At 35.9% G+C, this 24,144-nt stretch overlaps 1 protein-coding gene across 1 annotated transcript in view; it reads left to right on the top strand.

Moving 5' to 3' along the window:
* LOC114025798 (ankyrin repeat and SAM domain-containing protein 6-like) overlaps positions 1 to 24,144 on the top strand; it is a 78,111-nt gene that overhangs the window by 51,722 nt on the left and 2,245 nt on the right. Inside the window, exons 10-15 of the mRNA XM_027839327.1 lie at positions 1,604 to 1,757; positions 4,330 to 4,499; positions 7,516 to 7,699; positions 8,689 to 8,756; positions 16,490 to 16,606; positions 16,984 to 17,080. Coding sequence (XP_027695128.1) covers positions 1,604 to 1,757; positions 4,330 to 4,499; positions 7,516 to 7,699; positions 8,689 to 8,756; positions 16,490 to 16,606; positions 16,984 to 17,080 — 790 coding nt within the window. The remainder of the gene's footprint in view (positions 1 to 1,603; positions 1,758 to 4,329; positions 4,500 to 7,515; positions 7,700 to 8,688; positions 8,757 to 16,489; positions 16,607 to 16,983; positions 17,081 to 24,144) is intronic.

Here is a 24,144-nt window from a genome sequence, read left to right as displayed (position 1 = left end):
AGAGAGAGAGAGAGAGAGAGAGAGAGAGAGAGAGAGAGAGAGAGAGAATGAGAATGAACAATAGCTTGAAGAGTTGCTAGGGCCAAATAAAGGTTTTTTTTTGCTTTTTTTTAAGGATGAGGGAGACTTGGGTATATTTGTATGGACTGAACCAGGCTATGGGGGGAGTTTGAAAATTTGAGATAATATGAGATAATTATGGAGGCATATTGCAGGAGAAGATTGAGGGGATAGGACCAAGAGTACATAGAAGTCTTGGCTTTAGTAAACAGAAGGGCTACCTCTTCATCAGAGACTGGAATAAAGGGAGGAATGGGGGATATCAAAGAGTTTGAAGTGTAGAATGGAGATAAAGAGGGAGCTCATGATAAACTGCTTCAGTTTTCTCAGTAAAATATGAGGGTGAGGAGAGGCTGGAGGAGAAAAGAGAAGATTTGGAACAGTTTGGGGAATACACTAGAGAGCTAATTAGGGAAGAATAAAAGGAGTGCCTTGTGGCTGTGAGGGCTCCCTTAGCTGAGATTAGTTAACATAAGTTTATGATGGTCCTAGTTAGAAAAGTGGTGTGACTTCCAGTTCTGATGATTATATATCCATATCTATAATGGATCTTGGGGTGGGGGAGGGGCAAGATGGGGTGAAAATTTAGAACTCAAAATCTTGTGGAATTTCATTCTTTTAAAAAAAATAAAAAGAAAGAAGAAACAGAAAAAAAGAAATATTTATTAACTATTTACTGTGTGTTAAGCACTTAGGATACAAATACACACAAGCAAGATAGTCCCTGCCCTCTAGGAATTTACATTCTTATGATGGAAGACAGCACATAAAGGGAAACTGGTAGGAGAGGAATATGAGAAGGATGACCAGACTATAAGCATCATGTTGTAAAAAGGGTGGTCAAGAAATGACATGGAGGCCTGGCTTCCAGCAAGATAAGGTGAAAGCTCACATCCCTATTAGATTGTCAAATTAAGGAAATGGGAAATGGGGAGAGGGTCCCTGACATGGGCATCATTTCCAAATCAGCTCTTGGAGAATATTTGTGTAACTTGCTACTTAAACTTTAACTGCTCTTCATTTTCATGCTGTTACAAAATGACTTTAATGGAATTTTATAAATTAAAAAGTATGTTCTTTGTAAGGATTTATCCTCCTTGTCATCAATTACAAGATTTCCTTTTTCCTATTAGAGTGGCTACTAGTTGGTTCCATAGTGCACAGAATGCTGGGCCTGGAATTAGGAAGGCCTAAATTCAATTCCAGCCTCAGACACTTACTACCTGTGGGACCCTGAGCAAGTCACTTAACCTCTGTTTGCCTCTTCCTCCCAAGGTTGTTGTGGAAATCAAATGAGATAATATTTGTAAAGTGCTTAATAGAGTGCCTGGCATATAGTGGATGATTAATGCTTAAAAATAAATAATTAATTACAATAATATAATATAATAATAAATAATACATAAACAATTAATAATAAATTAATAAATGCTGTTTCCTTCCTTGTCTGACAGTTTTATATTTCTCTTTGTATAAGTGGGATTGGGGGTGGGAAGAATATGCTAAGTATAAATATACTAAAATACACATATTACTCTTTCAGACATCTGTCAGGCCTGTTAAATTTCCATCTGTTACAAGAAGCCCTACTTCTCCTACAAATTCAGGAAATTTCAACCAATCACCCCATTCTTCTGGTGGGTCCAGTGGCATAGGTGGAATTAACAGACATGGTGGAGAACTACATAACAGATCAGGTATGTATTTTTTTTTCAAATTTATATAAGAAATGAAAAACACCAAGATGGTAACTCAAACTTTATGGAAATAGAATCTTTAGATTTCTTTTTTGTCATGTTTGTTTTTATATCATATTCATTTTCAAATGTATCCTGCCTTTCTTCCATATTCAAAGAACCATCCTCTTTTCACACAGAATTAAAAAAAAATAAGTGGCAAAACAGCAGTTCAACAACACTGACCAACACATCAACAGAGTCTGAAAATGTGTACAACGAGAAAAACAGAATCTTAAGAGATGGAGGATAGTCTACTCCAGGGTGGGGAACCTGTGGCCTTGAGGCCACCTGTGGTATTCTATTATCTGATACAGGAATCACCTCTCCATTCTAGAATATCCCTTACAAGTGGTTATCCAGCTCTTGCTTAAACGTTTCCAGTACTAGAGAATTCACTACTATGTAAGGAAATGTATTCCATCTAAATGTCATAAGTTGTTTTTTTTTATATATTAAGGCAATATTTGCCTGCTTATAACTTCCACCCATTGTTCCTAACTCTCCCTTCTGAAGTCAAAGAGTTTTATCCCTCATCTATGTGATAGTCCTTTAGAGAGTTGTAAACAGCATCTATGTCTTGCCCCTCTTCCCCTATCATCACCACCAGTATTCTCTTCTCTAAGCTAAATATCCAAGGATTCTTCAATTAATTTTCATATGACATGTTTTGTCGTTTGGAGTCCCTTTACCATCCTCATTGCCCCTTCTCTGGACCCATTCCAGTTTGCCATTTTCTCTCCAAAGGAAACAAGACACATCTTAGTAGTTGGATGAGCCCTTTTAGCTGTAAACATAAGAAGTACTATGGACTTCACATGCCAATCACATCATAACTCTTGCCTTGATTGTTTCCTCTGTGTTTCCTAAAGACTTTGAAATAACCTAGAATCATATTGTATGTGGTAGATTACGTTTGGGTTTAACATCCACAATGTTAAATAATTTGTCTATAATTGTACAGCCAGTATGTATCAAAGGCAGGACTTAAATCCAAGATTTCATCACTCTAAGACTGATCCTCTATCTTATATACACCATGCTTCCTCTCTTTTTTTTTTAATATTGAAGGTAAACCATTTGGGCTTTACTTGGAAGAATTTTTCTTAAAATCCCCCTTTAAAGCAAAAATTTTTAAAAAGGAGGCTTGGAGCCTCCTTTTTCTAGTCTTTGCTGCTGTCTCAAGAAATGAGACCGCTTTGAAAGCTAATAGATTGTAAGTAATTTTATTATCTGGGTCTTTCTTCTATCTGTTATCTACCTTGATTAGTGGTTTGCTTTTATCAAGACTCATATTTGCTCCTTCAGCATTAGCTTCATCCTGTCATGGAATTCTATAAAAGTTTTAGGGCAGAATTGGTACAAAAATGCTATGTGTGATGAAATCCTTTGAAATGATTATCATTTATTCGATAAAAATCCCTTCATATTTGAATGGCAGTGTCCGATAAAGACAAGTAGTAAGTTGCTGCTATTTTTTGGTTGAGGAGAAGAGAGTTTTTTTTCCAATGACTCCAAATATCATTCTGCCTGTGATCCATACTGAACTCTGCTGTTATAGAAATAACAGTCCCGGTTTTATTTTTTTAAGGGGGGTGGGTGGGGAGTGTCATTTAAGGAGAGGAACACATTTCTTCTCTTTTTTCTTAGATTTTTATTTATATCTTTTAGTTTTACATCATCTAGCTTTCACTTTGTATGCCATTTCTTCCCCTTGGGATTCCCCAAATAGCCATCCCTTATAATAAAGGATTTTTTTTTAAAGAAAAAGGTGAAGAGGAAAAAAAACCTTAAACCAATCAATATATCAAAGAATATTTGACATCATATGCAATATTCCACCCTATGCACCTCCTACTTCTGCAAAGGAGTGGGTTGAAGCATTTTCTCATATCTCTTCTTTGAGGTCAAGCTACTTCTTTATAAATTTTGCAATATTCAGTTTTAATTGTTTTGTGGTGGTTTTTTCATCTGCATAGTTATAGTCATTGTGTTTTCCTGGCTCTACCTACTTCCTTTTGCATCAGTTCATATAAGTCTTCCCATGTTTCTGTATATTCATCATGTTCATTGTTTCTTACAGCACAACACAATAATATTCCATGATCTGCCACAGTTGATTTAACCATGTCCCAATGGAAGGGCATGACTGCTGAAGGGCAATTGAACTGTGTTTCTAATTCTTAGTTATCACAAAAAAGTGCTGCTATCAATATTTTGGCATATATGGAGCCTTTCTTCTTGTCAATGACCTCCTTGTGGTATGAGCCTTGTAATGGAATCTCTGGATCAAAGGATATGGACATTTTAGCCACTTAACTGTATAATTACAAATTGCTTTCCAGAAGATTGTACCAATTCATAGCTGGGGAGAGCAAATTTCGATAGGGTTGGTCCCCTTCCTTGTACCATTTTTAATGCTTCCCTTGTACCATAAAAATCATGTAAAATAAGAATTAGGACGAGGAGATTAAGTGACATGCTATTGCCACTGACATGTACCCATTTCATATATTTCTTTATAATTCCTTAGGTGGCAGCATAGATAGTGTTTTGTCCCAAATTGCAGCACAAAGGAAAAAAGCCGCAGGATTATCTGAACAGAAATCCAGCCAGCAGCATAGTCCAGTCTGTACAGCTCCTGGGTCCACCCTGCCTGATGTCCAGGGTTCTCCAGTTTCAGGCAACATTCATAGTGGAAAGGTGTTTGTTTACCTTACACCTTCCCCTTGTAACATCACCAGTACTAACCCAGGACCTGAATTTATGTTGAATCAGGGGGAGTAAAATACTTAATGCAAACAAGGCATTCCTTTGAATTCTCAGTGAACACCGTTAGTTAGTTAATACCTTGGACAAGTTAATTTTATAAAATCACATCTGTACTCAGCGAAAGGTCCATTTACTCCCCCTGGCTCCATATAGAGTCAGGCCCAGCACATGCATGCTCAAGTTGGAATGAAACGTAAATGAGTGCATGCTGTTCACCCCTCTGCTTTTTATGTAGATGCTGTCACTGCTATAGGACCCTCTTGATTGATTAGGAAGCTGACAAACCTTTGAATTATAGTAACTTGCTCGTATCACTTCAGCCCTAGAAGCTCTTTTTTTTCTCTCTTTGCCTTGTTATTTCTGCTGGGAGATGTAATAGTATAAAACTCCAGGATCATAATGGAGGCTGTTGCATATTTAGATATTATTAGATATTACATAATTGTTATTTATATAGGATAATCTTTTCACAGGTGTACCCCACTTTAAGGAAACCTAAATTCACCCAAACACAAATTTGAGAAAATTATTAAAAGGAACTATTTCCTTAACATATAATAACTAATATCCCTGATCAAAAACAGTACTGGAACCTTGTTGGACTTAATAAAAAAGGGGGAGGGGGTGCTAAACTTCCTTTAAACCACCAACATCTCTGGTTGAAGATTCTTATTTTTAAAAACTTTTAAGGGAGATGAAATAGCAATACATGGGCCCTTACCTAGAATTTTAAATGGAAATATTTCACATAGAGATGATTCCTCTTATCTATTGAGAAGGAAATGTAGTGGAAAGACCCCTGGAATAAGAGGCAGGAGAGCTGAGTTCTCAACCTAGCTCTGCCATTTACTGTGGGACACTGAGCAAGCTACAAAAGTGTTCTTCAAGTCATAAATTTGTATAAATTTTATGCAAATGGATTTTTTCTATGCTTCTATAGGTAGAAAGAGAAAGAAACCCCCACAGGGTACAACTCCTCATGTAGATCCAATTCTAAGAGAACAATTTCAGAAGTTTGGTATAGTGGATACAGTAAGAGACTTGGAGCCAAGAAGACCTGGGTTCCAATTATACCTCTGATCCTTAGCAACTGTTTGACCCTGGGCAAGACCCTTAACTTCTCTAAGCATCAATTTCCTCATCTATAAGATGGATCTAGTACTATCTGCAATATATGCCTTGGATAAGATAGGACCCATGCACAGAGCTGAGGAGTAAGACTACCTCATCCTCTGAGATAAGGAGGAAGAAGTGATGCTGAGAAACTTTTGAAAAGCGAAGAAGGGTAATTGAAGGAGCTCTAGTCAGATGGCCTCAACAGTTTCAGTGCGGTAGGAAACTAAGTCATCTAAGCCAGTTTGGGGTGGGAGATGGCTGCCCCACCCCACCCCCCGCAGAGTGGGAAGTTTGGGATCTGGAGTACAAAAGTTTGGAACTGTCACCGTGGAGAATAAGGAAGGGAAGTAGTACTCTAGAGAGATGGCCAAGTAGCTGTTAGTGTCAAGTTGAAGTAACATAGCATAAATTTCATCGTTTTTAATTTTGTGACTTACTCCAGCAATCCTAAGCAACCTGAATAGAACAATCAGTGGTGGCAGTTGAGCAGGGGTGTGCTGGTAAATGTTTAACAGCCAGCTCTCTGCGTCATTAACATTTTCTCCATTACTTTCTTAAATCTAACCAATAAAAAGCCCCAGTAAATCAAGCTCTGATTTGTAACATTTACCAATTTCTGGAGTGTAAATAAACACTCACACTGAAAATTTATCAATTGGCTCTTGCAAGCCATCTGGAGGGCAAGAGATCTTACAGTAATGGTGAACACACAAAATAATACAGTTTTTAAACTGTTACATAGTAGTTTCTAGACACTTTTTTTTCCTTAAAGCATAAAGTGAATGAATAATTTCATTTTAAATTTAATTCAATTTCAATTCAAAAACTTGTGAGCGCTCATTTTAAGTACACTGATCGTGGTCCTAGGTGCTGGGTGATAACAATAAATAAGACAGTCTCATCCTCTCATGAAGTGTACAGTTTAATAGGGAGTAAATGACCAATGTTTTTTAAAAAAATCATAAAAAAAAACAGAACAGGATAAATGCATACAAGAAACACAAGGACTATGTGAGTTCCAAGGGGTAAAAGATATAGTATCTCAGCAGCAAGGGAAGAGGAAATGAGAGAAAAATGAGGTTCTTAAAGTCACTAGCTTAAAATTTGGAAAACTTTTGTGTTTTCTATACAATCAACTTAAATAGTAAGGCATGTAAAAGTCTTATTTTTGAAATGGTTAAAAACTAGCATGGGCCAAATATTAGAAAACAGGAAGTGGTATTGGACCAGTCAAGCAACAAGCAGTTATTAAGTGCTTACTGTGTGCCAGGTGGTGTTCAAAGTGCTGGGAATTCAGAGAAAAAAATACAAAAATAGTTCCTGCCCTCAAGGAACTTACATTCTAATGATGGGGATGGCAAAATCTATGTAAATAGGAACATATAAGGTACATAGAAAATATGTAGAAGGTAAGTTTAGAGGAGTTTTGTAATTCAAATAAACCTCAGTAAATCATTTTTCTACTCCCCATTTAACACAAAGGAAGAAAGTTAAACTATAGAGATATCAAATGACTTGCCCAAGATCACATGGCTAAATAGAAGCAAAGCCAGAGTAGAACCCAAGTGTTCTTAAAGTCCAGGGCTCTTTCCACTACACCACATTGCCTCCTTGTCCCAATGGATCTTCTTTTAACTTATAGTTTTATTAAACAGTTAACGACTCTTAATTTTGCATTTGATTAATAATACTTTTCGTAGCCTTGGTTAGAAAATGCATTGTCAGGTTCAGTATGTGGTGGATATGTCCCTAAATATTTCAGTAATTTCTAATTCCTTTTTTCCCCTTTTTTTGTTGTCCAATTGTATTTTTACTTTTATTTTTGCATCAGAAATTGGAGACAAGCAAAAGACCTCTGTCTGGAACCTCAACTACCTCCAAGAGCACCTCACCAACACTTACCCCGTCCCCATCCCCAAAAGGGCACAATGCAGAATCTTCTGTTTCTTCTTCCTCATCTCATAGGCAGTCTAAGGGGAGTGGTGGCTCTAGCAGTGGAACTATTACTGATGATGGTAAGTGATTGCTGCATACATCAAAGCACATGGGAGGGAGAATATATGTAGGTATGAGGTACCTAAGTGTGATCATTTTAAAGAAATTAGGAATTTTTTAAAACATTATGTTCCATGAGTTCAGGGTCCAGGATCAGTGGGAGCTCTATCACATCTACAAGGAATGTTCACTTTGTCCTGTGATTCACCCCAATGATAATAATTTTTAACAGTAGCTGATAAGCATACCTGAATTATAATGCTCAGGACAATGTCCATTTCCTTCCACTTTCTGTTTCTTTCACCCTGCCTTTAGAGCAAGGGTTCTTAACCTGGGATCCTTGAGCTTATTTTTATTATGTCAATAACTATGTTTCAATGTAATTGGTTTCCCTTGTAATCCTATGTATTGTATTGTATACATTATAAAATATTGTTCTGAGAAGAGGTCCATAGGCTTCACCAGACTACCAGAGGGGTCCATGACACAATAAAGGTTAAGAACTCCTGCTTTAGAGGCTAATCTTTTCATCTTTTTTTCCTCTTGCACTTTTAAAATGTTTAGCAATATCGAGGACAGTCAAGTATTCCCACAATGTGTTTACCAATTCTTCCCTCTCATTGCCCGGCCTCCTTCTAAAAGCCATCTTTAAGCATTTTCTCAAGCATGGCCAGCTATACTGCACTTTGACTGTAAGGTATAGCCTTTTCATATGAATTCTTTCAGTAATGTCTCTGAGTACAGTTCATGCTGAGGCCAAAATGTCTTCAATGTTTTCTTTAGCTCAGAGTAATCAATGGGCCAGGCATAATAATTAAAACCTACTCTTAGAAGAAAAACAAGTTATCCTAGTATTGAAAACTCTTAGAACTTTATGCTTTTAGAGTTGATATTTTAAAAATAACAGGTCAGAATTAAGGTTGATCCTGGTGCTTCTAGATTTGTGTACAATGTGTTATCTTTTACAAAATTCTAAATTGGTATTGTTTTGAATCTTTCTCTTTTTAAGATGAGCTGACTGGAATCCTTAAAAAATTATCACTTGAGAAATATCAGCCAATTTTTGAGGAGCAAGAGGTAAGGGCTTTATCTATTTTATATGTCTTTACTATGGATCTAAGAACATTATCTATCAGTACATTTTAATATGATACTGTCAGTAAAAAGGTTGAGAAAAGAAGAATAACCAGCATTATATGGAGATAATTAATATTTATCATAACTAATCAAGTCATTCAATTAGAGAGAAAGTCAAGGGAATTTTTTTTCTGATGTTATATTTGAATTCTGTTATGACAGCTATTTCTTGGAACGAGTGGGCCCCTTGCTCAGGGGTTATATAAGACATGGATTACATAAGATACTCATAATAGTGGAATTTGAATTGCCATGTTTGAATACTTAAGATGTTCTCTATATTATCATCTTTGTGGTGTTTTCTTTTCTTTTCTTTTTTTTTTTTTTACAACAACACTGAGGTAATTGGAAAACATCCTGTTTTTAATTAAGAACTACATAGGCACATTACCATTAAATGACGTATGTGAGGTTTCACAGGAAATAAATGGCAAAGTCAGGATTTCTAATTTGTTAGTCTTGCATTTATTTTTGAGCCCTAAAACTGGCTTTCTCCCTATCTGCCAAAGGATGGGAAGATTGGGATAGTTTTCTCCATTATAACTTCTGTGATGCTCTAAACTCACAGTTACCTCAAAGAAAATTAAAATGAAGGATGAATAGATAGGTAAGATAGACAGATATAGATAGATAGATAGATAAGCACTATTCTTTGACTATTGGTCATATTTCTTGTGTCCCACTTTCATCCTCTATAGCTTCATTTCTATAGAAATTACTATGGGGGTACTGCTATGTCCTTTTTTTTTCTCCTAATCAGTTAAAAGTAAATACTTCAACTAAAAGTTTTGGCCTTGAACTCTTCGTATAACCTTAACATTGAAGATTTACAGGAGAAAATGAGAAACTTATGGCATGAAATGAACTTTTAACTCAACACTGTGGTGTCTCTGTGAGTCCAATGAATATTAACATGAGTGTATAGAAGTTTTTCATTCCTAACATGGTATTTTACAAGTCTCTTATGCTGTTGCCACATCCTATTCTGGATTATAGCCATTGGATAGTTACAATGTATTCATGTAATGTTGTATCTCCTACCTGATTGAGTTAACACAGAGTAGCAAGTGTTTCCTATGTTGAGCAGTAGGAGCACAGGCCTGGCTGGGTGTCAAACATGGCCCTAGCAGCTTTTAACCACAGAGAACTTTAGCAGGGAAAGTATAGAAAAATAACAACAGCATATTCCCCAGACTTGCTAATCAATGGTGGCTTGCTGAGAGAGTTGTATGGAGGAAATGGAATAGCAATAGACACCAGGGGAGGCCTAGAAGAACAGCGCAGCATCACAATGCAGTGGCCTCAAGTTCCTGGCTATTTCTGCATTACTATTGCTGGAAAAGGCAGCTGGAAGTCTGAATGGTGTACATTTTTGTTTCCTCTGGGTATCGATGTAGTCCTGCGATTGTGTGCTTGTGTTGCTCTGGAGCTCAGACACAGATCACACCTAAGAGGGAAAGTGAGTAAAGATGAGATGTGTCTAATATTACATATAAAAGAGTTATAAATATGAATTCTCCCACTGGGTTCACAATCTTCATCTCTGGAGAGTAGTACTGCCTGTGAACACTGGGATATTATAGATTATAAACACCATGAGGGTAGGGGCTGTGTCTTTGTTATCTTTACAGCTTCCTCTGTCCCTAGCATAATGTACTGTATAATGTAGGCAATTATAAATAGTTAAATGAAAATTCATTCCCAGGATAAGTGATTTCAGAACAAAGGAAATAAGTGACTTATTTGAAAATTATATATATATATTTACACTTCCCCCCCCCCTTGTTTATGAGGGTCCAAAATGTTTGTTCTTATAAAGGTCTAATTCCTCTGAATGTGTTATTACAATTTTAGTATAAATTATCTTAGAGAATTCCAAAATTTAGGAAATTTAACAGCAAAAAAGATTTACATGGAATGAATTTTCATCTAATCATGTCTACTGTAGTTTAATTGACATTCTCTATCACTATATAAAAAGCTTTTCCCCTCATTTTTTGAAAGATAATTTAGTATATGTCTTTTCTTCAAGAATACACTTCCGTGTAAAAATTTTTTAACTTATTATTTTCCCTCCCTCTCCAATTTTCATATAATATTCAAATATTTTCTTATGCTGCCTTACTGCCATCTTGTCTCTGGGTTTTCTTCATTGTTCTGCATTCTTCGTATCAAACAATTAAATAACCACACATTTGCTATACTCCTAATATATGCCAGGCACTGTGGTAGGTGGGTGTTAAGGAGATACAAGTCAGTTCATGACAAGGATGAAATGAATGGTACAGACATTAAGTGCTATAAATTGAAAGGAAAGAGAGATTACTATAGGATTGAGTGGTCAGGGTGGTGGGACTTAAGCTCAGTCTCAAAAAATATAAAGGATTCAGGTAACTAGATAAGAGTAGTTGAGAGCATTCTGGGAGGTAGGATTGCCATAAGCAAAGTTACTGAGGAAGGAATGCCCTGCATAGTCTAGGGGGAAGAGTGAATGTTCCAACTTGGCTCTGTCAGAGGGTTCATGTGGAGAAAAAGGAGATAAGGTTAGAGAGGTAGGCTAGGAACCAAAATGTGGAGGACTTTCCACTCTGGACCAACTTGATCTTCTTCCTCATGGGTTTTGAATAAGCCATGATCACCAATTCAGAATTTTAGAGGTAAAGGGAACCTGAGAAATAATCTAGTCAAACTCTTTAGTTTTATAGGACAGAAGCCTGGAGTCTGGAGAGGGGAAATGATTTACCCAATGTCACACAGCTATTTAGTGGCAGAACTGGACTATAATCCAGGGATAAAAATAGTATTTGAAGAAGACTAGTTTGGCAATGGTAGGCCAGATGTATTAGAGAAGGAAGAGAGACAGGTAGGGAGGATAGTTGGGAGACTTTAAATAGTCTCCAAAATGCAAGAATTTTAAACATTTTTAAACATTGTATTCTTTATTTCATTGACTAAAAGGTAACAAATCCTGCCAGATAAGGGTACTAGAAACATTTTTTTCCCACCACAGGACCAGGGTAAATTTTTTTTTTTAAAAAAACTGTGTTAGGTCTTTCTTTAAAAAAAAAAATGCTCAAAAAAATCCCGTAGTCCTCTTTCTCTTTAGTATTATGAGGCAAAATGCTCCTTCCTCTTACCCAATATTTTTCCAAGCACCTTATATTTTCATTGCTGCCTGGGAATGCTTTTATATCACTACTCATCATCATCATCATCATCATCATCATCATCATCCCTTTCTCTCCTCCCAGCTCTGTGTTACTTAACCTTCACATCCTGGTGGTGTTTGTTTTCTTTTCACATGGACAGTGTAGCTAGGGAGGCAGCCAGGTCTGATCTTCTCAATTAGAATAAAAGCCCTTGCCTATCAATTAGAGAATGGCTGAACAAGTTGTGGTATATGAATGCAATGGAATACTATTGTGCTATAAGAAATGATGAGCAGGTAGACTTCAGAAAAACCTGGAAAGACTTGTATAGACTGATGCTGAGTGAAATGAGCAGAACCAGGAGAACATTGTACATAGTAACAGCCACATTGTACAATGACCAACTTTGATAAACTTAACTCTTCTCAGCAGTGCCAGGATCCAAAAGTCTCATGATGAAAAATGCTATCCACACCCAGAGAAAGAACCATGGGGTCTGAATGCAGATCGAAGCATACTATTTGCTCATTTTTTTTTTTTTACTCTCTTCTGTTTGGTTTCTTCTTTCTTATGGTTCCTCCTATTGGTTCTAATTCTTTTTTTACAACATGACTAATGTGAAATTATGTTTAACAGGAATGTATATGTAGAGCCTATATCAGACTGCATGCCTTCTTGGGGAGGAAGGAGAGAGGGGAGGGGGAGAAAATTTAAAACTCAAAAGCTTATGGAAGTGAATGTTGAGAACTAAAAATTAATTAATCAATCAATCAATCAATCAATCAATCAATTAATTAATTAATTAATAAAAGAACATAAGCCCTTTGAGAGCCAGGATTCTCCCTCATCCTTTAGGATACTAAGAATATCCTCCTCAGCACCAAGCACAGTGCCTTGTCAATTTATTGAAGGTCAAGAAGGAAAGAAATAACAATTAGTATTACCTTTTTTTTCCTGCCATGAGGAACATATCCCTAAATACTGTAGTTCAAAGAAAAAATAAAGTCAGGTATTTGGCTCTTTCAGGGCTGATAGTTAACACAAAGGTTAAGGCCCAAAAGAAATGTAAGTGGCAAAACTAAAGGTGTAATATTTATAAAATTATAGAATCTTTGACATAGAGGGAAAGTAGAGGTCATTTGGTCTGACCTTCTATAAGGTCTGCATCTGGATCTCTTGTTGAGGAATGCGAGTATATTGAGCTTCTTTGAGGACATTATATGGAGTATCAGAAATCAAGGATATAAGGTTTACTTCATTTACTGAAATGTATTATGTGCCAGCAAAGTTGGCTCTGAAGGCAAGTCAACAGGCATTTCATAAGTGCTTACTGTGTGCCAGGCACCATGCTAAGTGCTAGGGAGATGAAGAAAGGCAAAACAAACAAACAAAAAACAGCTCCTACTCTCAATATACTTACAGGCTAATGAGGAAAGAACATGCAAACTATGTACAAAAAAGATGTAGACTGGAAACATTGGAGATAATCTCAGAGAGAAAGCACAGTGATTAAGGAGGACTAGAAAGGCTTCTTGTCGCAAAGGGGACTTTAGCTGAGACTGGAAGGAAGCCAGGAAAACCAGGTAAAGACAAGGAGTGAGAGGGTTCCAGGCATGTAGGACAGCCAGTGAAAATGCTCAGAGTCTAGAAATATTCATTAGCTTGTTTGTATAAAGTGGATCTCATTTTCCTCTGACTCTCATGAAATTGGACATATGTTCTCGTGAAAGTATCTCCAGATAAACTAATTTGAAAACCATTGGTGAGGAAGGAGTTTTTAAGTAACAACAGGGCCTGTTGCATGTTGTATATTAAAATGCTTGAGGAACTTTTTGCGTCATTTTCAGAATTTCAAGGTAATAATGGGTCTCTTTCTTTATTATCACTCTCACCTTTGCTCTCTAGTAAAGAATGCCTCCTATTATTCTTCTCTTTATGCCACACCAGAACCAACACTGGGAACCCAGGCAAATAGACTGGCAGATAGAGGAGATCTAGGCAGACAGAAGTGAAGTCCAGGTAGGTCAGCAAAGTCAGAGAGGAATGAGAGTACTGCAGGTCTGGAGCAGAGAGTCAGCAAGAGGCCACCAATAAGGAGGATTGAACTTAGACTCCTGATTTTCAAAGAATTAGCAGGATACAGTAAAAATCTGTGTTACATTGAAATTATAACAAACATAAGTTCAGATTTTTTGGAACGGAAATGTGGCACAATGGAAAGAATGCAGGATTAAGAACCAGAGGATCTAGGTTCAAATCCCAGTTTTGCAATTTATACCTGTGTGACCAAAGGGCCGAGTCCTTTACCTCCTAAGACCTCAGTTTCCTCAACTGTAAAATGAGTGGCTTGGACTAAATGACCAACTCCCTCATCCTAAATCTGTGTTCTTCTAATGAGTCACAAATGCTTCATGAACTTGAATTTTATCAGTTATTATTTAATTACTGATATAGAAAACATGGAAGATAGAGCTGAAGCTACATTGGTTTTATGGCATTTAAAACAATTTTTTTTATTAGCTTGTACACTTTCATGAAGAAAGTATATAGAATGTATGACCTGAAATGTAGATTCTATAACCATAACCTAGTGTAGATTGTAGTAATATGAATATTACTCAGTGAAACTTTCTGATCAAGAGAATATTAAATTAAACCAATTTAATGAGACAAATGTAAAAGTGTTTTTATATTACTTGTTGTTGTTGTTCAGCTGTTTTCAGTCATGTCTAAATCTTTATGACCCCATTTGAGGTTTTCTTGGCAGAGATACTGGAATGGTTTGCCATTTCCTTCTCCAGTTTATTTTACAGATGAGGAAACTGAGGCAAACAGGGTTAAATGACTTGCCCAGGGTCACACAGCTAATAAGTATCTGAGGCCAGATTTGAACTCAGAAAGATGAATCTTCCTGACTCCAAGCCTGGCACTCTATCCACTTCAAACCTAGCTGCCCATAGATAATGCTATACCTATAGAAACAAGTTTAGAGAACAAATCCAAAGATGTGTGTGTGTGTGTGTGTGTGTGTGTGTGTGTGTATGCATACATACGTATGAAAGAGCATGATAGCATGTAAACACTGTATAGATAAGTAGGAAGGAGTTATCAGCATAGGGTGAACAGGGCATATGTTTGGGCACTGTATTTTTTTTTTTAGTGCTTTATTATTCCCCACTTTGTGGTCAAGATAACCATGGAATATGGTTAACTTCCAGGGATTATCCATTTAACTTTAAATCAGCTTTCTTTAAGTAGCTGTTTAGTATTAGTTAAGAGTTGCCCAGAGGGTTACATTTGACTTATACATGTTTTTCATAGTGAAACAACCAAGAAAAGAATCAAATAAAGTAAATATCAATACAAGAGGATATTTTTAAAAGCTCAAATATTAGGAACCACCTCAAATAGAAAAGTCTTTTCACTTTAATTCCAATTTTTGCTGCTCTAATTGCCTCACCAAGCCTGTGGTGAGGGATGGATAGAGGGAGCTTTCTAATCCAACTTTTAGTCATCTTTCAGGGAAATGGCATTTTATCATTCCTGCTGGCATTAAGCAGCCACTGATTTTGCCTGCCATGTCCAGTAGGCATGGATGTGACCTCTCATTTATTTAATTATTGAAATGAAAGATTCTAATATGCTCATATAGCCTTATTTACAGTAACCATTGGGTAGATGCTCCATAGAGGATACAAGGAATAATGTGGCTGAGAGTCACAGGGGATGAGACAGTGCAGAGAGGCTGTGATCTTTGTCTCTAGAAAGGATACTCATGCAAAGAAAATCACAGATTTCCCAAAGTACCAAAGTGATGTTGTATTGTGATAACTAGAGAAAAAACACACCTCCCTGATCCACATAGCCCTTCTTTCTTTTATTGCTTCTGTTGTTTAAGTTCATCTTCTATCTTTCTACAGTCTTCATCTCTCTTGTCTTCTTTGGGGAAATTATGGTAAGTGCTGCCAAGTAATAGAATTTACATATAATGTCATGAGACATGGAAACAATTAAATTGTCACATTTGTAATGTAATTAAAAGAATTTTAATTAACTGTCTTAAGTCTAAAAATATTGTAGCAATGGGAGTTTCATTTTCCCGATTCTAACCACTAAGATAATTGACTTGACAGATTTTCTTAATCATCTTATTGGATTGAAAATCCAATTCAGTAGATATTTGTGATTAGAGACTTTTTTTCTTCTTTCTCACTATACTGAGGGCCTAGAATTGGCTCATTCTAGGAACTTAATAAATGTTAGATTGTATAATATAGTATTGTATTCAAGCAATATTCATTGAACACTTGATATATATGAAGTCTGAGGCATAAATCAAATCAATCTAGTTTAAGAAACAATGAAATGCCCATTATGCTAGGTACTAGAAATAGAATTGTTGAAAAATGACAAAACTCCCACCCCTTAGGAGCTTACAGTTGAACAGGAGTATGAGACATGTATATAACTGTAATTCTATCACAACAGACTCAACTGCATATCTCTCACTTTATCTTTCTGTAGGTGGATATGGAAGCATTCCTCACACTTACTGATGGTGACTTGAAAGAGTTGGGTATTAAGACAGATGGTTCCAGGCAGCAAATTTTGGCAGCTATTTCTGAACTGAATGCAGGCAAGGTATTGTCCTAATTTTTTTCCCTCCAAAAATTGAAATATTTAATACAATCAGGGAATCTTACCAGTTGGTGAGATCCTAGACACCATTTAATTCAACTTCCTATTCATTGCAGGAATTCTTTCCAACATATATGTCAGATGATCATCCAGTCTCTACTTGAATACAGTTTGAGATATATACCATTTTGAGTCAGCCTTATCCATAATAGAACAGTAATAGATTCTAGGTATTGAAGCAAGAGATACAAAAAGACTCTGTTTCATTGTGTTTTTATTAAATCAGATACTCTTTATCTTTATTAACCTATTCTACTAAGATACCTATGGACTTTCCAGTATGAGTTTAATATTCTGAGTGTTTTTAATTTCCTTTGCAGGGACGTGAGAGGCAAATATTACAGGAAACCATTCACAGCTTCCATTCTTCTTTTGAGAGCAGTGCCAGCAATACCAGATCTCCTGGGAACTGTCAGTGTAAGTACGCTTGTGTGAACTCCTAAATTACCCAGGACTTGCTGGTGGCTGACTGACAACATGGATATAGAGTGTAGGACTTTGAGTCAGGAAGACCCAAGTTTGAATTTGGCCTCAGACATTTACTAGCTGTGTGAACCTGGGCAAATCACAACTAATATGTGCCTCAATTTTCTCATCTGTGAAACTGGGATAATAACAGCACCTACCTCCCAGGGTTATTATGAGGATTAAATGAGTTAGTGTATATAAAACTCTTTGAAAACCTTAAAGTGCTATATCAATGCTAGCTATTGTTATTAGCTATTATCAGATATGAAGGTAAGATAGAATAATAATGCATGGTGATAAAAAGGATTTGGTATCCCTTTAAGGTGGGCTTAATATTTCAAGGTAGTGAAATATCTTGATCTTCAAAACTGAGATTGCACTTTGGTGTTCAACCACATGTTGTTAGATGACTCAGTCTTTTCAAAACCAGTAACTGTCTTGTTTTAGACCCTGAACACAAATAATGTCTCCATGAATAGAATGGGTGGCACCATGGATAGAGTGTTGGACCTAAAGCCAGAAAGATCCAGATTCAAATCTAGATACTTATTAGCTGTGTGATCCTGGTCAAGCCATTTAACCTCTGTCTCCTCAGTTTCCTCATCTGTAAAATAGGGATGATAATGCACCTACCTTTCAGGATTGTTGTGAGAATCAAAAGAGATAATATCTGTAAAGTACTGTGCAAACATTAAAGCACTATGTAAATGTTAGAGATCATTATTGTCATTAATAGTAATAATAAAACATAGGCAAAATTTTGCTGTGAAGTCTGCCTGTCCTTTTGTAGTGCCTGGCATATAGCAGTCACTTGACTTCTACAGTGCTTTTCCATAGCAATTTTGACATAGCATATGGAGTACCAGCTCCGATCCTTCCTAGCTGTGACATGGGGAAAATTGATTACTTTTTCTTGACTGTCAGTTGCATCTGCAAAATGAGGCTGCTGATACTTGCATTACCCAAACAACAGAAGTTTGCCCTTTTATGTACTATGACCCTTAAAAATAATTTTAAGTTCGGTGCCGAGATGGTGGAGTAAGGAATGAACGCTCTGGAGCCCTCCTCAATTCCCCTCCAAACAACTAGGAAACCACCTCAGATTTGATCTAAGAGCAGGGAAGCAGCTTACCAGCCTGGCTGAAAAGGTCTGTCTCATTGGGGTGGGACAGAAGCCAGGTCCAAGAGCAGCAGTAGCAGCTATCCTCTTAGCAGAGGCTCTACAGCAGGGCTCAGAGCCTGGGGCAATCCACCCATGAGGCTCCACCCTCCTGCAAACCGGCAGACCCCTAGGCAAGTGAACAGTCTCTTTAGCACAGCAAGGCCCCACCCCAGAGACCCCACCCCCACCACAAGCATCAGTGAGGCCCTGACCCCACTGCTGACCAGCAGTGAAGCCCTGCTCTGGGGCTGGTCAGCAGCCAGACCCCACTCCTGGGGCCTACCAGTAGAGACCCTGTTTCCATAACAACCTAGCAGCTGGGTCCAGCAGCAGAGTTCAACCCCTGGGGCAGGCCAGCAGCTAAACCCCACCCCCAGGGGAGGCCAATAAGGAGGCCCCACCTCCCCCAGTACAAGCCAGAAGGGAAGCCTATCCTCCAGAGAAAGCAAGTAGCTAAGTTCTGAATCCCAGTGAAAACCATTAATAAGACCCAGAGCCCCAGCACAAAAAATTTGGGACAGTGCAGGACCAGAGCCCAACTCTCACATAAAAACACTGTCACAAAAAAAGGCAGAAAAAAATGAGCAAAAATTGAAAAAGATATATCTTGACTATGGTGACAGGGAGGATCAAAGCATAAACTTAGAAGAGGACAATAGTATCAAAATAGCTACATGTGAAACCTCAAAGAAAAATGTTATTTGGTCTCATGCCCAAAAAGAATTCATGGAAGAACTTAAAAAGGATTTTAAAAAGCAAATTAGAAAAGTAGAAGAAAAATTGAGAAAAGAAATGAGAATAATGCAAGAGAATCATGAAAAAAGAGTTAATAACATGGAAAAAATATATATAAAAATTTACCGAGGAAAATAGCTCCTTAAAAAACAGAATTGGTCTGATGCTGAGTGAAGTGAGCAGAACCAAGAGAATGTTGTACACAATAACAGCCACATTGTGTGATGACTAATATTGATAAACTTAACTCTTCCTGGCAATACAAGGATCTAAGACATCTCCAGAGGCCTTGTGATGGAAAATGCTATCCACATCCAAAGAAAGAACTGTGGAAGTTGAATTGCTATTTTTTTTCTCTTCTGTTGAGTTTTGTTTCCTCTTTCTGATAGTTCCTCCTACTGGTTTTAATTTTTACTTACATCACTAATGTGAAAACATATTTAATATGAATGTAAATGTATAGCCTATATCAGATTGTGCCCTGTCTTGGGGAGGGTGGTGAGGAGGAAGGGGGAGAAAAATTTTAAAATCAAAAGCATATGGAAGTGATTATTGATAAATCAAAATAAATTAATAAAAAGTAAAAAAAAAAAAAGTAAAAAAAAAACCCCAAAAAACACCAGAATTGGCCAAGTAGAAAAGGAAATACAAAAGGTTACTAAAGAAAATAATTCCTTAAAAATTAGAATTGAACATGTGGAAACCAATGACTCCATGAGACATCAAGATACAATAAAACAAAAGCAAAAATCATAGAAGAAAATGTGAAATTTTTCATTGGAAAAACAACTGACTTAGAAAATAGATCCAGGAGAGATGATATAAGAATTATTGTCCTACCTAAAAGCCATGATCATAAAAAAATAGCCTGGACAACATCTTTCAAGAAATTATCAAGGAAAACTGCCCTAATATATTAGAACCAGTGGGTAAAATAGAAATTGAAAGAATCCACCATTCACCACCTGAGATTCCAAAATGAAAACTCTCAGGAACATCATAGCCAAATTCTAGAGCTCACAGATCAAAGAGAAAGTATTGCAAGCAGCAAAAAAGAAACGATTCAAATATCACAGAGCTAAAGTCAAGATTACACAGGATTTAGCATCTTCCACATTAAAGAACTGAAAGTTTTGGAATATGATATACCAGAGAGCAAAGGAGTTAGAATTACAACCAAGAATCACCTACCCAGCAAAACTGAATATAATCATTCAGGAGAAAAAACAGATATTTAACTAAATAGAAAACTTTCAAGCATTCCTAATTAAAAGACTAGAGCTTAATAAAAAATTTGACTTCCAAATACAAGACTCAAGGGAAACATAAAAAAGTAAAAAATAAACAAGAAAGAGAAAGGAAATTTTATATTTCTAATTACTTGTATCAATAAAGTAGAGAAAAAGCAGATCAATGAATTGGATATACAACTTAAAAAAAGCTAGAAAAAGAACAAATTAAAAATCCTCAATTAAACACCAGCTTGGAAATCCTGAAAATCAAAGCAGAGATTAATAAAATTAAAAGTAAGAAAACCATTGAAATAAAACTAGAAGCTAGTTTTATTAAAAAAAACCAATAAAATAGATAAACCATTTGTTAATTTGATTTTAAAAAAGAAGAAAATCAAATTACTAGTATCAAAACTGAAAGGGGTGAACTCCCCACCAATGAAGAGGAAATTAAGACAATTGTTAGGAGCTATTTTGCTCAATTATATGCCAATAAATTTGACAAACTACACAAAATGGACAAACATCTACAAAAATATAAATTACCCAGATTAACAGAAGAAATACAATACTTAACTAAACCAGTCTTAGAAAAAAGAAATTGAACAAGCCATCAATTAACCTTCTAAGAAAAAATCCCCAGAACCAGATGGATTCACAAATGAATTCTACCAAACATTTAAAGAATAATTAATCCCAATACTATATAAATTATTTGGAAAAATAGGAAAAGGAGTTCTACATAATTCCTTTTATGACACAAATATGGTGGTGAAACCTAAACCAGGAAGAGCCAAAACAGAGAAAGAAAATTATAGACCAAAATCTCCAATGAATATTGATGCAAAAATTTTAAATAAAACACTAGCAAAGAGATTACAGCAATATATCACAAGAATCATACATTATGACCAGGTGGAACTTATACCAGGAATACTGGGATGGTTCAATATTAGGAAACTATCAGCATAATTGACTATATCAATAACAAAACCAACAGAAACATATGATTATCTTAAAAGATGTAGAAAAAGCCTTTGACAAAATACAGCACCCATTCCTATTAAAAAACACTAAAGAGCATAGGAATAAATGGAGGTTACCTTAAAATGATGAGTAATATTTATCTAAAACCATCAGCAAGTATAATCTATAATGGAGATAAGCTAGAAGCCTTCCCAATATAATGAGAGGTGAAGCAAGGATGCCCATTATCACCTCTATTTTTTAACATGTACTAGAAATGTTAGCTGTAAGCTATAAGAGAAGAAAAATAAATTAAAGGAATTAGAATAGGCAATGAGGAAATAAAACTATCACCCTTTGCAGATGCTATGATGTTATACTTAGAAAAACCAAGAGAATCAACTAGAAAACTACTTGAAATTATTAATAACTTTAGCAAAGTTGCAGGTTATAAAATAAACCCACATAAATCATCAGCATTTCTATATATTACCAACAAAGTCCAAAAGCAAAAGCTAGAAAATTTAAAATGACTGTAGACAATATAAAATACTTAGGAGTCTACCTGCCAAGACAAACCCAGGAACTATATGAACACAACTGTAAAACACTTTTCACACAAAGTCAGATCTAAACAACTGGGAAAATATTAATTGCTCGTGGGTAAGGCCAAGCCAATATAATAAAAATGACAATTCTGCCTAAATTAATCTATTTATTCAGTGCCATACCAATCAAACTATCAAAAAAATATTTTATAGAACTAGAAAAAATAATAACACAATTTATCTGGAAGAACAAAAAGCTCAAGGATAACAAGAGAATCAATGAAAAAAAATGTGAAAGAAGGTGGTCTAGCTATACCAGATCTCAAACTGTATTATAAAGCAGTAATTATCAAAACAATCTGGTACTGGCTAAGAAATAGAGTGATGGATCAGTGAAATAGATTAGATACAAATTACATTATAGTAAATGACCATAGTAATCTATTATATGATAAACCCAAAGATCCAAGCTTTTGGAAGAAAAACTCATTATTTGACAAAAACTACTGGGAAAACTGGAAAACAGTATGGCAGAAATGAGGTATAGACCAACATCTCACACCATACACCAAGATAAGGTCAAAAGAGGTACATTATTTACACTTAAAAAGTGATACCATAAGCAAATTAAGAGAGCATGGAATAGTTTATCTGTCAGATTTATGTATCAGGGAAGAATTTGGGATCAAAGAAGATATAGAGAGCACTACAAAATGTAAAATACATAGTTTTGACTGTATAAAATTAAGAAGTTTTTGTACAAACAAAACCAATGCAACCAAAATTATAAGAAAAACAGAAAACTGGGGGAAAATGTTTGCAACAAGTATCTCTGATAAAAGCCTCATTTCTCAAATATATAGAGAACTGCATCAAATTTATAAAAATACAAGTCATTCCTCAATTGATAAATGCTCAAAGGACATGAACAAGCAGTTTTCAGACAAAGAAATCAAAGCTATCTATAGTCATATAAAAAAATGTTCTAAATCACTATTGATCAGAGAAATGTAAATTAAAACAACTCTGAGGTACCACCTCACACCTATCAGAGTGGCTAATATGACAGAAAAGGAAAATGTTGGATGTTGTAGGACATGTGAGAAAACTGAGACACTAATGCACTATTGTTTGATTTGTGAATTGATCCAACCATTGTGGAGAGCAATTTGGAACTATGCCCAAAAGGCTATAAAACTGTACATACCCTTTGATCCAGCAATACCACTGTTAGGTTGGTATCCTAACGACATCCAAAATAGGGGAAAGGACCCACAAGTGCAAAAATATTTATAGCAGCACTTTTTGTGTTAGCCAAGAAGTAGAAATCAAAGGGAAGCCCATCAACTGGGGAATGGCTAAACAAGCTGTGGTATATGATTGTAATGGAATATTATTGTGCTATGAGAAATGACAAGCAGGATGATTTCAGAAGAACCTGGAAAGCCTTACATGAACTAATGCATAGTGAAGTGAACAGAATCAGGAGATCACTGTACACAGTAACAGCAATATTATTCGATGAAGAACTGTGAATGACTTAACTATTCTCTAAAATACAATGATCTAAGACAATCCCAAAGAACTGATGATGAAGCATACTATCCGCTTCCAGAGAAAGAACTCATATTGACTGAATACAGACGGAAGAATGCTATTTTTCACTTTCTTTTTTTTCCTTTTATTTGAGTCTTCTTGTACAAAATGACTAATATGGAAATGTTTTACACAATTGCACATGTATAACCTATATCTGATTGCTTACCACCTCAGGGAGAGAGGAGGAGAGGGAAGGAGGGAGGGATAGAATTTGAAACTCAAAACTTTAAATAAAAATATTTTAAAAAATTTTAAGAAAAATAAAAATCACTTAAAAATAATTTTAGCAGAAATCTTTTGGAAATGTATTATTGATTCCCCTGCCTTCTTAAACAGAGTATGTTGAGCCAATTTAACCTTTTCTAGAATGTTCATGTAGGAAATATTCATGACTGTATGGTAATATAGTCATGCCCTCAGGAATTACTCAGATATAGCCAACTGTTTGCTACACTAAATAGCCCTATGTTGCTAAGCTTTTTGAGCTGTGTCTGCTTTTTATAGTTTCCTTATTGTCAGGCAGTCACATTATTGTCCCTGATGATGGCTCTAGTAGCACTGCCCTCTTCTCCAATTCTAAATGGCTCTTTCTAATCAGCAATGAAACTAGATTACCACAATTGTTAAAAATTGACCAAAATCAGGGTAAATAGGCTTTGAGTCCGGGCTTCTCCATGGGTAAAATTCCAATAGCTTTAACAAATGGACAATGACTTTTCTTTTCTCTTTCTTTCTTTCTTTCTTTCTTTCTTTCTTTCTTTCTTTCTTTCT

Source organism: Vombatus ursinus, unplaced genomic scaffold, assembly GCF_900497805.2.
Source record: "Vombatus ursinus unplaced genomic scaffold, bare-nosed wombat genome assembly UNPS02014832.1, whole genome shotgun sequence".
In the NCBI taxonomy this organism is placed as follows: Eukaryota; Metazoa; Chordata; class Mammalia; order Diprotodontia; family Vombatidae; genus Vombatus; species Vombatus ursinus.
The sequence above is the reverse complement of the archived record's forward strand: the minus strand, read 5'-3'. Positions and strand labels throughout refer to the sequence as shown.